The sequence below is a fragment of the Dromiciops gliroides genome, chromosome 3 (genome assembly GCF_019393635.1).
Source record: "Dromiciops gliroides isolate mDroGli1 chromosome 3, mDroGli1.pri, whole genome shotgun sequence".
In the NCBI taxonomy this organism is placed as follows: Eukaryota; Metazoa; Chordata; class Mammalia; order Microbiotheria; family Microbiotheriidae; genus Dromiciops; species Dromiciops gliroides.
Window position 1 is genome coordinate 638797553 of NC_057863.1, and position 15301 is coordinate 638812853.

General features: G+C 40.3%; 1 protein-coding gene across 1 annotated transcript in view; it reads left to right on the forward strand.

The window, feature by feature from the left end:
- The window catches only part of CFAP74 (cilia and flagella associated protein 74), a 134628-nt gene that overhangs the window by 34987 nt on the left and 84340 nt on the right, over nucleotides 1-15301 (forward strand). Inside the window, exons 9-14 of the mRNA XM_043995435.1 lie at nucleotides 1774-1884; nucleotides 2782-2884; nucleotides 4227-4384; nucleotides 5912-6131; nucleotides 7966-8118; nucleotides 13392-13565. Of these exons, the coding sequence (XP_043851370.1) occupies nucleotides 1774-1884; nucleotides 2782-2884; nucleotides 4227-4384; nucleotides 5912-6131; nucleotides 7966-8118; nucleotides 13392-13565 (919 nt within the window). The remainder of the gene's footprint in view (nucleotides 1-1773; nucleotides 1885-2781; nucleotides 2885-4226; nucleotides 4385-5911; nucleotides 6132-7965; nucleotides 8119-13391; nucleotides 13566-15301) is intronic.

Genomic DNA, 15301 nt, shown 5'->3' on the forward strand with positions numbered 1-15301 from the left:
AAGACTTGAGGCAAGAGGCTTGGACATTTTCCAGAATGTCAGGGAGGAGAGATGGTATGGGAGTCAAGAATATTGCCCAGGGTCCCAGAGAATTAAGAGCAGGAAAGAGAAAAATAGCTTTAGGGTAATGTTGTTCCCTTCCCTCTCTCCTGCTTCAGACATTATTTGGGCAAGCTGAGAAGTGGGAGCCAGGGTTGGAACAATGAAGTATAAGCATTTGGGGGAAAGGGGAAGGGCGAAAGTCAGGAGGTGTCATTCCTCTGGCCCCTCAGCTAAATCAAGCTCCTTTCTATTCATATGTCATTCGGGTCTACCTAAGTTGGAGAAATGGCCAAAGTTTGATTTCTTCTCCCCCCAAAATCTCAGCTATTTTACTTGGGACAATGATTTTTTTGGAAGGAGCCTTGTATTTGTGGATACATTGCATGAGTTTTTGTAATACTGGAAGCAGGAAGATGTACTGTTTAGAAACAATCTGCCAAAATTTGTCTTGAAGCAGATTTTACTATTTAAATAACATGAGCAGAAAACATTTTGAACATCCTCGTTTGAAAGGCCAACTTTGTAATGACATCACGTATGTGTGTTGTCTCTTCTAAGTCTATAGCTCTTCTCACGGTATGATACGTTTCTGTGGGAAATAGAACATAGAACCTGTTAAAGAGGCACGGCTGCCTCATCTCAGAGATTTTTGCTTTCTACATCCATGCCTGAAAACCGGCTTGGCATAATGCATAGAGGACCTGCCTTGAAGCTTAGCTGCTTCTTCTCAGTGCCCTGGGGCAACTCTCTCAGATGAAAACTCGTGAAAAGTTCACCAACCTACATTGGTGAAAGACATTTCCACACTTGGGGGTTCACTATAATGATGAAATAAATCACAGCTCTAGTCCTTAAAAATCCATAGAAGACAGAATATAAGAAAGCAATTGGCCTTCAAATCAATCGATCAAACATTCATTAAACAGGCATTGTGTTAAGCATTGGGGTTATAAAAAGAGGCAAAAGATAGTTCCTACCCTCAAGGAGCTTACATATAATAGGGGAGACAAGCAATATATATATATATATACACATACACATACACATACACATACACATACACATACACATACACATACACACATGTATATACATACATACACACATTCATTTATTTATATGGGTGGCTAGGTGGCAAAGTGGATAAAGCATTGACCTTGGAGTCAGGAGGACCTGAGTTCAAATCTCACCTCAGATACTTATTAGCTATGTGACCCTGGGCAAGTCACTTAATCCCAATTGCCTTAAAACATTCAGAGTCATCTCCAGTTATCCTGATATATATCTTACCGCTGGACACTGATGGCTCTGGAGGAGTGAGGTTGGTGAATTTGCACAGCTCTCCCTCACTTCATTCCAGTTCACTGCAAGTCATGACATCACCCTGATATCATGGTCTCTTTAAGAATGAAAGTCAAACAACAACAAGAACTATGCGTATGCACACACACACACACACACACACATATACATATATATAAGGCAGGATAAATAGAAAATATACATAAGATAAGTAGAAAATAATTAGCAGAGGGAAGGCACTGGAATTAAAAGGGGTTGGCGAAGGCTTCTTAAAATTCAATTTGGCAAACATTTATTATGCACCACTGTAAAGAAGACCAAATGCTAGAAGCTAGTGATACAAAGGTGGGGAGGGGGAGAAGATGCCTGTACATTTGGTCACCTGGAATTTTACAAGTGATCTGTGTTTGTCTTGGTCTTATTCACCAGGAAAGCAATGGAAAGGGAAAAGAACTACAGACTTCACCATCAAAAAGTGATCTCTGAGGCCAGGAAGAATCATAAGATAGCTATCAAGTTCTTAAGAACCACCTTGGCAAAGTATGTCTTGTGTCTTTCCCTTCTTTGGTCCTTTCCGCTCATGATTCTACTTAGAAAACCCAGAAATGAGGTCCCCGAGCTTTCGTGTTGAAATGAGCAGACTCTGTTGTCAGCATTGGAAGTGTTGAGTCTTATCAAGCAGCAGTAGACAGCTGGGAGGCTCAGTGCATAGTCAAGGAGACCAGAGTTCAAATCCAGCCTCTGGTGCTTACTAACTGGGCAAGTCACATTGCCTCTATCTACCTCAGTTTCCTCAACTGTAAAATGGGGGTAATAACAGCATCTACCTCCCAGGATTTTTGTGATTCATGTGATCATGTGAGGTAATCTTTGGAGAGCACTTTGCAAACCTCGAGGTGCTACAAAAATGTTAGTTATTAATTATTCTTCTCTGTGACCTGGATCTACTTTCTCAGTTAATGACCAGAAGATGGAATTATAAATTAAACTAATCTCTACAGATGTAGCAAATATTTTTTCCCAATATAAGATGACATAAATAACAAACATTCATTAAGTGCTGACTGTGTGCCAGGTACCATGGTAATCAGTTTTAATACAAAGATAGGAAATGGCGCAATCCTTATTCCCAGGGAATTTACAGTCTTGGGAGGGGGGAGGGGAACACGGAAATAGAGAAATATAATACAAGGTCAGGTGTGACAGTGGCAAAAGAGGGACCCAGAGAAAGTGCTCTCGGAAAATGTGAGGAAGGAAAGAAGACTTTCAAGCTTCCCTAAGTGTTTCGCCCATTGGCACCCTTAAAAAAAATATGGCCCTGATGAAACTGATCATTGTCTCCTCTCTCCTTCCCTTTCCCACTTCCTCCCCTTGACCTTTTCCATGCTTAATGTTATATGACTGCACTGGTTGCTTTAAAATGCTTATTTCTAATAGGGTTCACAAGAAAGAAGCCAAGGAGGAAAAGAAATCTCAAAAATACATGAAGAAAAGAATGGATGCTGTGATAACCCTCAAGAAGCACATCACCACAAATCGGGTACCCTGCCATCAACCAGCATATGCGTTCTTCCCTCTCCTAGTTATAAAGTACACGGTTTTCTTCTGGAAAAGAGTTCTCTACCAAGGATATGAGGGTTTCTCAAGATAGCCTTAGACTCACAAAGATACATTGTCAAAACAATCAGTTAGATGACATTAGGTATGATAGGACCTGTAATCCCATTGGGAATTCTCGAGTGAGGAAAACCCCTCTACCAACACAGGTTCTCTTCGATCATTCGTCTGAGAAGTACCCAAGGTCACACAAGTCTTCCTAGCTTCTAGGCAGGCTTTCTGTCCACTAAATCATACAACTTAATTGTTTCACTATGTCTAGAAATTCCTTGTTCTACGTTTGTGTCTAGAAATACTTTGTTCTAGACTTGTGTCTGGAAATCCATTGTTCTGATTAATAACTGAGAATTTGCTTGTCACGATCCAATACCAGCATCCTTTGGAAATATGAAAAAGTTCCTAATGGCCTTGAGTTCAGCTTGAGTTCTTACTGTGGATGCCAGACACCAAGGTCACATCCTGAAAGTCAGACCACCATTCTTTTTGTTTGTTTGTTTGTTTGTTTGTTTTTTGTTTTTGTGGGGCAATGGGGGTTAAGTGACTTGCCCAATGTCACACAGCTATTAAGTGTCAAGTGTCTGAGGCCGAATTTGAACTCAGGTCCTCCTGAATCCAGGGCCAGTGCTTTATCCACTGTGCCACCTAGCTGCCCCCCAGACCACCATTCTTTACAGCGTCCTATTGTCCCCAGATAACACCAATAAAACCAGCAAATTTGATCAGTCAGATTAAAAAAAAAAAAAGCAAAGTCTTATAGATCAAGCAAATACTTGAATTTTTCACTGTGTCACAGCTGGATTTGAGTAGCAACAGGAAATGAGGAAGGTTTGATGAGGAAATACCAGGAGATCACCTTGATAACAGAGACTATTGAAAGACACAATCAAGTGGCCCAAAGGTCAAGTTCAGAGAGCTCAGCTAAAGGAAGGAAGAGCAGGCAGATAGATACCACATGGGTCCAGGGAAGGGAGAGACCAAGTCTTGAAACATCTGCTGAAGCAGGGAGGAATGTTCAGCTGTACTAAGTCTAGGAAGACAGATGTCAGATTCAGAGTCTAGGACATAAGGCATTAAGATTCTGGTCAAGGAGCCTGGGGAAACTTAAGACCAGCAGAGCCTGGATATAAAGGATCTGTGAAGAAGGGACTCACAGACCCAGACCAAAGAGTCTGAGTAACAGGAGGTTCAGCCCCAAGCAAGGATGTACGGGGTGTCCTTTTTGTCAAAACTTGTACATGTTCAATATGTGTTTCTCTGTTTCTTAGGAAACCCTCCACAAACTTAGAGCCTGGGACCAAGCCAAGATTCGTTTGATTAAGAAAAAGGAAGAAGCTGAGAAGGAGGTCATAGCAGCCCAGGGAGGGGACGCTGTCAAGCAGACTCTACAGGAAAAGCGAAGTATAGAACTGGACATCCGGAGACAGTAAGGAGCCTTCCTCCCACAAAGTGAACATAATGGCGTAACATAGTGGAGCCAACCATAATGCTCCCAAGGATGACAATTCAACACTTTTAGTTGAGAATTTGGGCTTGATAAGATGAGTCAGGACTCTGTGGCTTTTAAAAAATTTTTTAATTTATTATTTTTTTTAGTGAGGCAATTGGGGTTAAGTGACTTGCCCAGGGTCACACAGCTAGTAAGTGTCAAGGGCCTGAGGCCAGATTTGAACTCAGGTACTCCTGACTCCAGGGCCAGTGCTCTATCCACTGTGCCACCTAGCTGCCCCTGACTCTTTGGCTTTTTAATGTTGGTGGATGGTTTGCCTAACCCTCCATCTCACTCATGTCCTTCCTACCTGCTACATTCAGGAACAGAAAAGAACACAATTCCTTTCCTATCCCTCAGCTAGAGTTTACTTTGGCAGAGGCTGGAATTTGACATCTAATCTTCCATAATGAGGAGCCTCAGATTTGCATCTTACTTTCAGTAGCCACCATGAGTCTGCATTCCCTACCTCAGGGCAAATCACAACCCTTCTCTGTCTCGGGACTTGGACTTTGTGAGTTGCTGTGGCCAAAGGTCATTTGCCACCTAGTGGCCACCTTTCTGGCTAGGTCCTTGAATGACAGAAGGGCCAGTACTCATCCTTTCTTTCTTGCTTGCTTTCTTTCCTTCTTTCCTTTTCTTCTTCCTTCCTTCCTTCCTTCCTTCCTTCCTTCCTTCCTTCCTTCCTTCCTTCCTTCCTTCCTTCCTTCCTTCCTTCCTTCCTTCTTTCCTTCCTTCTTTCTTCTTTATTGGGGAGGGCAATTGAGATTAAGTGACTTGTCCAGAGCCACACAGCTAATAAATGTCTGAGGTTGGATTTGAACTCAGGTCCTTCTGACTCTACAACTGATGCTCTAGCCACTACACCAGTTAGCTGCCTCACTCCTAATTTTTCCAGGTGAGTAGCACCTGCAAGAGTTGGGACTTGGCTGTCATAGCCTCCAAGATCAGAGGCCCACTTCTGCCCTATGTTGAGACATCAGAAGAACCAATATAACTTGGGGATGGGGGACAGATGGGGATGGGATCTATTTTGTTTATTGTCCCGGTGTAGTAAAGTCTGAGGCCCTGATGTCTCTTGGACACAAACCTTCACATCAGCCTGTGTAGTTCCACAATGTATCTGAATCCATCAGTCTTGGGCAGGGGGGAGAGTGTCCCAGGTTCATGCGGGCATGGAACCCCCAGAAAGTTTTCACTGTGGGCTCCTTTCACAGCCTGGCTTCTCTCCTAATGGTGCATGACTGCAGAATAATGCCCTAAATTTATATAACCTCTTCCTCCTGAAGAGTAAATATTTCACCTATGGAATCTCTGGGTAAAAGAAGAGACAACAGCTAGATCTTCTGTTTTTATGGAAGGTAAAAACTGGTATGTAGTAGGTGCTCAATAAATGCTTGTTTGTTGATTGTGAACCGCTGAGCTACGTAAGCTTTTGCTTTGGTCTCACTGTTTTTAATATAGACTCTTTGCAGAAGAGCAAAAATTTCGAAGATGTGAAATTGTGGCTCGACTTCTGAAGGAAGAGGCTTATGATGAAAAAATGAAACAAAGACAGTTGGACCTAGAAAGTGGAAAACGCTGGATGATTAAAGCCAAGAAGTTCCCAAGCCTGAAGGAAAGGACTTGGGACCATTTTGTGGACATCTGCGAAGGACGAGTTCCGGTTCTCACCAGTGTGGTGGTAAGCTGAGGGCCATTGGTCATTGGAATGGAAATACCATGAAGACTGGGGAAAAACACTCCTCCCTAGTCTCTAAGTCTCTGCTCTGTATCAAGAAATCAACCCTTGGAATTTATTAAATGTCCATGCTATACCAAGCACTGGGCTAGGTGCTGGAAATATGAAATCAGAAAAAATTATTCAATCAACTCCATTGACTCCCCATTGTCTCCAGGATCAAGTACAAAGCACACTGTCTGACATTCAAAACGCTTCCTAAGGCCCCTCCTACATTTCCAGTCTTCTTATACCCTGTATTCTTTGATCCCTTGGCCTTGTGGCTATTCCATGAACAAGACCCTCCATCTCCTGGTATTGGGCATTTTCACTGGCTGTCCCCCATGCCTGGAAGGCTCTCCCTACTCATCTCCGCCTCCTGGTTCTCTTTAAGTCCCAACTAAAATCCCACCTTCTGCAGGAAGCTTTCCCCATCCCCTCAGCAGCAAACACAGGGAAAGCTAAGAACATTTCAACCCCTAACCTTCCTCCCTTGTTCTTTGTGTCTTTCTTGCTCTTCAGGGGCTCCCCAAGATTATTCTTCAAGGACTTAGGAAGAGTGAAGTAGAAGGTTATAAAGGGTTAAGAGGTGGTAAGGGAGAGGAAATCATGAAAGTAACAGCAAAAAAAAAAAAAAAAAGGAAACTCATGAAGCATTTAGGAGGTACAGTGGTTAGAGGACTGGACCTAGAATCAGGAAGACCTGCGTTCAAATCCAGACTCAGACACTTACTAGATGTGTGACCCTAGGCCAATCAACCTCTGCCTGCCTCAGTTTCTTTAACTGCAAAATGGGGATAATAACAGCACCTACCTCTCAAAGCTATCGTGAAGATCAAATGAGATAATATTCATGTTTAGCACAGTGCCTGGCAAAGTAGTCTCTATATAAATGTTTATTCCCTTCTCTATGTAATTAATCTTGGTACATCGTACATTTTAACTTTCTGCTTGCTGTATTAAAATGTTATTATGCCATTTTTGAAATACTCAATGAGTTCTTATCCCTTTTTTAAAATGGTGTGTAAATAGAAGGAATGCTGGTTGGCAGTATTGGATTGTGAGAAATCAATAAAAAAAATCGTGTGCATTTTAAAAAAGTAAACATTTTCTCATTCCAGTGTCAAATGAAGACATTGCAGTTGAATAGTTCTGTTTTTTTAAAAAATATTATTGAGCTAAAACTGTGTTTTATGAATTAATTGCTATTGCACCAGTTTTGGCAGTAATATATATATATATATATATATATATATATATATATATATATATATATATATATATATGTAAAGGATCAACTACGTATCTCCCTAACTTCTCATGGTCTCAGGCCATCAGACAAAGAGCATGCCAGCCAAGCACCAGCCAAGAGAGCCAAGACCGTGACCGTGGTGTGGCCAAGGGTTTTATCCTCTTTTGATAGAGGCAGGTCATTTTTATTGATCAAGGTTAATTGGTTAGCATCATTCAATTCCATTGGTTGACATGACTTGAGGGTGGTCTAAATGAAAATGAGATGACATCAGGCAGAAGACCCTCCCTCAAGTTCCATTATCTGAGTGTGGTTTGATCCCATCAGTTCACTGAGCTAGACAAAAGAATCAATCTCCATTTCTTTTATTCCCTTGCATTTGTCCCAGGCAAAATCTGAACTTTCTGGAGTGGGGTTCTTCCCCCCCCCACACACACACACACTTCTTGGGTCCCTCCAATAAATCCTTTATTAGAAATTATTTTCTCACAATTCTGAGCCCCCATTTCACATGCTATGCTGGGTGTTCTCCATCTCTGATTACAGGACAGTCAAAAACATTCCCCCAAACCTGAACGCAATCGTTCCTTGAGCGTTGGCTCTGCTGAATTTGCTGAATTGATCAATAACCAGGAAGAAGAAACGCTAACAGAGCCAGAAATTATGGGGCTCTGGACTGAGAAGTATAAGCCCTACAAGGTAAGAGCTTTAACTTGTTTGTTTAAATTACATAGCTCTATGTGAGAAACCCCATTTAAAAATTTCTGGGACTCAGTGTTGGAGAAGTATCAAAGGTCTTTATTTACATTCTTGTGAGAATGGGCCTTTCCCTTGAGGAATGGCAGTGAAACGTGGGCCCCTGAGTCCTTTTATCCTTTAACATGGCGGGCCCCTCCCTTCTTCCCCAGTTGCAATCAGCTCACCAAGACACTGGGGCCCAAAACTAGCCATTCAGAATGCAGTGTAGCCGCTGGAGAGAGACAGCCCCCTAAACTTCTCCCCCACGTGACCAGCCTTGGGTCTCTCTCATCATGTGGATTTTAGCATTTTCAATTTTTGAGGGGGGTGCCCTCCCCCCCCCTTCCCACACTCTACAAACTGTAGCCTGGCCTTTAATTGATTCTATTTAGATTTAGATTTTTGATTGATCCTATTTAGAGTTCCAAATTTCTAATTGATTCCAATTTCTAATTGATTCTATTTAGAGTTCCAAAGGAAGTAGTTATATAATTCCTATGTTTGTTTTTTTTGGGGTTTTTTTTTTTTTTTTTTGGTAAGGCAATTGGGGTTAAGTGACTTGCCCAGGGTCACACAGCTAGTAAGTGTTAAGTGTCTGAGACCAGATTTGAACTCAGATACTCCTGACTCCAGGGCCGGTGCTCTATCCACTGCACTACCTAGCTGCCCCAAGAAAGAGAAACTTTAATCTCACCCAAAGGGAAATTCCCCAAAGCCTCTGAAGGGGGACCTCTGCATCTTTTTCCAAAGTCTTTTCTAACTCTATATGTCTATCCCCTAAAGAAAGCCTAGAACCATATATGTTCTTTCTCAAATGAGGAAAGAAGACTGTCTCCTCTCCAAAGCTCCCAGAACAACATTCCCCATCACACAGGCATGCTTCATTGAGTCATCATTCTCTTCACCAATGAGGAGAGTCTTATGCAAATGCTCCAGGCTTGAAACCTGGGTTACAAATATTGTCATACAGAGGAGTCTTGTTAGTGGCCACCTTGAATATAAACCAAGCAAGGAAGCTAGGTGGCGCAGTGGATAAAGCACCAGTCCTGAATTCAGGAGGACCTGAGTTCAAATCCAGCCTCAGACACTTGACACTTACTAGCTGTGTGACCCTGAGCAAGTCACTTAACTCTCATTGCCCGCCCCCCCAAATAAAAAAAAAAAGAAAAAGAATATAAACCAAGCAGTGGGATCAGTGGGTCAAAGGGTATCTTGACCCTAATTCTATGCATTTTTCACAGGCTCTTCCCCATATCTGCAATTCTCTTCCTCCTCATCTCTATCTCCTGGTTTCCCTAGCTTCTTTCAGATCCCATCTAAAATTCTACCTCTTACAAGAAGCCTTTCCTAATCCCCATTCCCTTTTCTCTAAGATTGATTCCAGTTTATCCTGTATATATTTTATTTGCACTTAGTCGTTTACATGTTGTCTACCCTCCATTGGACTGTGAGCTGCTTGATAGCAGGCACTGTATTTTGTCTTTCTTTGGACCCCCAGTACTTAATTAACTTAGTGCCTGGCACTTAATAAATGCTTCTTGACTCGATTTATTTTTTGGCATTAGTCCCTTCTTTCTCTCCAATCTATTTCTTGTAAATGACTCTGAAATCTACATACCTTATGCTCATTCTTCTCAACTGAGTTTCATTACATCACCAGCTATTTACAAGACACCTCAGCCTGGACATCTGGTATGCATCCCAGAATCAGTCTAGCCAAAATGGTACTCATTATCTTCCCCTTATAATCCAGTCCTCTTCCTCACTTCTCTATTTTTGTCAAGACCAGGACTATCTTTCCACTCACCTATATAATTGCAACCTTTGAGCTAGGCTCAGTTTTTCCCTGTCATTCATCCCTCATTGGGAAGCAATTGCCCAGTCTTCCTACCAACATAACATTTCTTCTCTTTACCACCATTTGTAGTTCAGGTACTCATCACCTCTTACCTAGAAGCCTTCTAATCTGTCTCCCTGCATCTAGCCCCTCTCCCCACCCTTTTTGGGTAAAATTTAAAATTTATTTTATCCCCCAAAAGAGAAAAAGACCTATTTGTACAAAAATATTTCTAGCAGCTTTTTTTGTGGTGGCTAAGAATTGGAAATCAAAGGAATGCCTTTATTTCCCAACTGGGGAATGGATAAACAAGTTGTGGTGTATGATTGTAATGGAATATTATTGTGCTATAAGAAATGACAAGCAGGATTATTTCAGAAAGGCCTAGAAAGACTTGTATGAACTGATGTATAATAAAGTAAGCAGAACGAAGAGAATATTGTGCACAGAGACAACAATGTTGTTTGATGAATGACTTGACTATTCTCAACAATACAATGATCCAAGATAGTCCCAAAGGACTATTGATGAAACATACTATCCAAAAAAAGGAAAAAATTAAATAATAATTTAAAAATTCAGAAACATACTATCCACCTCTAAAGAAAGAGCTGATATTGATGGAACACAGACTTAAGCAAGCTATTTTTCACTTTCTTTCATTTTTTTCCTTTTATTTGAGTTTTCTTGTACAAAATGACTAATATGGTCATGTTTTGCATAATTGCAAAAAATAAAGGATCATGGCTCAAGAGGGAAAAAATTTATTTTAAACTATAATACAAAACGAGAAAAGAAAAAAAACCACTGCCATGTACAGAGCAGAACATATGAGGATTTAATAGAAAACAATACATTTCCATTTCAAGAAAACCCACATGACAAGTACTACACATTGTTTTTAATGTTGCCCAGCTTTTCTTTGCTTGGCTGTAGGTTTTCTTTTGTTCTTGGCTATGCACTTTTTGCCTTATTTTTCCCCCCAACCTCTCGCCTTTCCAATCTATCATCTGAACAGTCACCAAAGTGAGATTCCTGAAGCACAGGTTAACACTGACACTCCCCAGCTCACAGTGGCTCTCTTTTGCCCCTAGGTTAAATGCAGACTTAGCTGTCTGACATTTGAACCCTTCACAATCAAGCAATGTGATATTAATTAAACACGTGAAATCATGCAAAACATATTTCCATATTAGGATGGCTACAATTTGTTAGGAAGTTCTCTTTATGTCAAGTAAATCACAAATTGTCTTTTTTGCTGTTCTCCATACACAATCTTTCATCTACTGCTTCTGTTCCTTTGTCTGCCATCACTCAATTTCACCTGTTGGAGTCCCTAACTTCCCTTAAAGGTTCAGTTCCAATGCCTCAACCTTCACATGTCCCTTTTTGACCAACCTCCTCCCCAGTTTACTTTGCATACAGCAGATCCCAAAAGTTTTAATGCTGTGTTGTTATTAAAATGATTGTATTTACTAATCAGTGTACATGTGACCCACCCTCCCCTACCCCCTCCCCCCACCCAAGAATGTAAGCTTTTTAAGGTCAGAAACTTTTTTTTCTCCTGGCTCCCTAATGGTTCCTAATGCCTAGTACAGTGCTTGGTACATAACAGGTACTTAGTTAACGCTTATTGAATGTCAAAATTCCAAATTGTTTTCCAGAGTGGTTGGACTAATTCACAACGTACCAGCAATAAGCCATCTCATTTAATTTTTCAATCTTTAACCATCTTTACCAGTTTGATGGATGTGAGCCTATGGTGTTACTTGCATTTCTCTGATTATTAACAATTTCAGTTTCTGGTTTTTGATAGCTTGCCTTTCTTCATTTCAGAACCTTTTATTCATGTCCTTTAATGATGCATCTATTATGGAATGGCTCTTAATCACAGATTTGTATCAATTTCCCATAGATTTTGGATGTGAGACTTTTACCAGAGATGTTTTATGCAGATAATTTTTCATATTATTTGTTATTCTTATTCTAACTGTAATTATTTTAGAAAAGTTTATTATCCTTGCATCTGAAGTAATCTATTTTGTGTTTTATAATGTTCTATGTCATGTTAGTTATAAATTCATCTCACATCCACAGTTGCAAGAGCTATGGCTCTCCATTCTCCTCTAATTTTTCAACAATGTAGTATCTTCGGTTCCTTTATCTGTTTGGAATTTATTGTGCCCTGTAGTAGAAGATGCTGGTCTAAACCCATTTTTCTCATGAAAAAAATTTCCCCAAAGTTCTTGTTGAATTCTTTACCCAATGCTTCTGTTCGTCAAAGTCTAGACAATGATATGCTTTTCTTCTAAATCTTGCTTACCTAATCTATATGATATAACAGCCAAAATGCTGATGTATTGTGAAAGGCAGGGATAACATCCATAAACAAGGACATAATAACTCTACTGTATTCTGTCATGGCAGGACTACAGTGGGATTATTGCATTTATTCTATGAATCAGTGATAAACTGGAGATCATTCAGAGGGCAACCTGTATACACTTCATGTCATATGTGGATAGAGTGAAGGAACTGTCAATGGTTAGCCTAGAGATGAGGTTACTTGGGGCTGGAGTGATGGGGCAAAATATGTTAGCCATCCTCAAGTTTTTGAAGGGCTATCATGTGGGAGAATCAGACTTGTTCTCATTGGACCCTGAGACTGGAAGGATGAAAGGGTAGACACCCCAAAGCAAATGTACTTGACATAAAAGCATCCTAACTATTGCAGTCATCCTTATAGGGAAATGTTTTGCATTGATTTCATGTGTATAATTAATATCACATTGCCTACCTTCTCAATGGTAGAGTAGGGGAAGAGTGGGAAGGAGGGAAAGGATTTGGAATTATTATTTTTTTTTTTTTTTAGTGAGGCAATTGGGGTTAAGTGACTTGCCCAGGGTCACACAGCTAGTAAGTGTTAAGTGTCTGAGGCCGGATTTGAACTCAGGTACTCCTGAATCCAGGGCTGGTGCTCTATCCACTGCGCCACCTAGCTGCCCCCTGGAACTATTTTTTTAAAAAAAGAAATGTTGAAAATAAATCAATAATCATTAAAAAAAATTGAACTGCCTTGGGAACAAATTGGATACCTCTTCCTATCAAGGAAAGTTTGGAATGATAGGTTGTTAGGTATGTTATGAGGAAATTGTGGTTCAAATATTGGGTTGACTAGACAATTCGGAAATTCCGTAACCCTAAAAAAAGAGATATTATAGGCCCAGGTCCTTTGTCTGCTCTATTCGTTGGCAACTGGCAAAGCTTTGCTTTGTACTTTGTCAACGTATTGTCTGTCTGACCCTTTATTCTTTTATAAAGCTGCTTCCTGTTCTTGAGAAGACATCCTGGCATAGATTTATTATTAATACTTTTAAATTTTTTATTAAATTCCAAGGTGCCAAAAGATGAGGTGGAACGCAAGCCTGTGGGTGGGACGAAGATGGAACAAGACATCTTAGCAAATACTCTGGAGAAACTCCGGAGCGGGATCATCCACAAACAAGTAGTATCTGGGCGTGAATTTAAGGGCTGCCCTTTCTATAGCAAGCCTGATCTCATTCATTTTAAGGTGGGTTTTCATAAGGGACCTAAAAAATAAAAGCATTTTTTAAGAATTACTTACTTGGATCATCCAACATCTTCTATCTTTTGGTCTGGATCTCTGATGACTATGAGAGGAAGAAATGAATAAAGCAAGTTAGATCCCATCTTTATGAGATCTTGCAATGTGCTGATTTTTTGAAGGAATAAATCATTTTAGAAGGGTCAGAGATAAACCATAAAGATCAATTAAAGAAATGGTGCCCCAGAAAAAGTTTTATATCTCTCATAAGAGCCAAAATTGAATTTTCATTCTCTCTCTCTCTTTTTTTTTGTGTGTGTGTGGCAATTGGGGTTAAGTGACTTGCCCAGGGTCACACAGCTAGTAAATGTTAAGTGTCTGAGGCCGGATTTGAACTCAGGTCCTCCTGACTCCAGGGCCGGTGCTCTATCCACTGCACCACCTAGCTGCCTCCCTCATTGTATCTTAACAAGAAGGGAAGGAGAGAAAGAGGAGTTCACTGATTTGGCTTCTCTGACTAGAAGCATAGATTTTTTTCTAGGATAACTGTTCATATGACTAGGAATTAACATTATAAAAGGAAAGACAGTATATGCTATACCCCATAAAGGGCATAGCACATTAGACATTATCTTGCCCTTTTTAAAAAATCCTCTGTCCTTAAGAGAATGATGGTTGACACTTGCAGAAGGTGCTTAATTAATGCTTTTTGATGGATTGGTTCTGATACCATTGGGGAAACACATACTTGCATCCTGTGATGGGTTATTATTTGACCTGAGGACCTGATATTAGCCGCTAGTTAGGAGAGTTTTTGCTTAGAAATTCTGGATCAAGCAGTCCACAAACTAAGCTCACATGTGGTTTTTTGTTGTTGTTTTTTTCATAACAAATTTTTTTCATTTGTTTCTGACCTTAAGTTGTTAGTTTCTTTCTTTCTTTCTTCTTCCTTCTTCCTTTTATTTTTTTGCTTCCAAGGTAGGAAAAAACCCAACATTCCCTTGGAAATAATTTAACCAATACACTAACTTTAGGTGCCACTACCTCCAACACTCTCCTACTGCCAAGTTACCAATGAACCCCTTCCCTTCAAACTCTCACCCCTCCCTATTTGACCTTGTAAAATCACTTATCTCATAATAAGATTAGACATATACAAAAATAAACCTATATAACATAAGTGAAAATGAACACTTTAAAGGATGGGGGAATCATCTTGTTTCAGCTTTCTGTTCTTGGTGCCTAGCATAATGCCTTGGATATAGTCATTGCTTGACTGATACTTGTTAAATTGAAATTGTTTGGGGGAGGGGGGAAGGGAAGGAGGTGGAAGGAATAGAATTCAGAGCAAATAATAAAATAAAATTGAATTTTTAAAAAGAAATTGGTTTGGTGATTTTTTTTTTTTAGTGAGGCAATTGGGGTTAAATGACTTGCCCAGGGTCACACAGCTAGTAAGTGTTTAGTGTCTGAGGCTGGATTTGAACTCAGGTCCTCCTGACTCCAGGGCCAGTGCTCCATCCACTGCGCCACCTAGCTGCCCCTTGGTGATTCTTTATAGCATAAATTGTTGAGAGGCTTGTTATTAGTGTAGCTGAACAGAGCTCTCCAGTGTATTAACCGTATGAATCTCAAACAAACATGGCTAATGAAAGGAAGATGTTACTTTGTATGTATCTGAGCTTCTTAAACATAGATTGCTTAATTTCTTCCATGACGAATCTATGAAGCTGATGCCAACT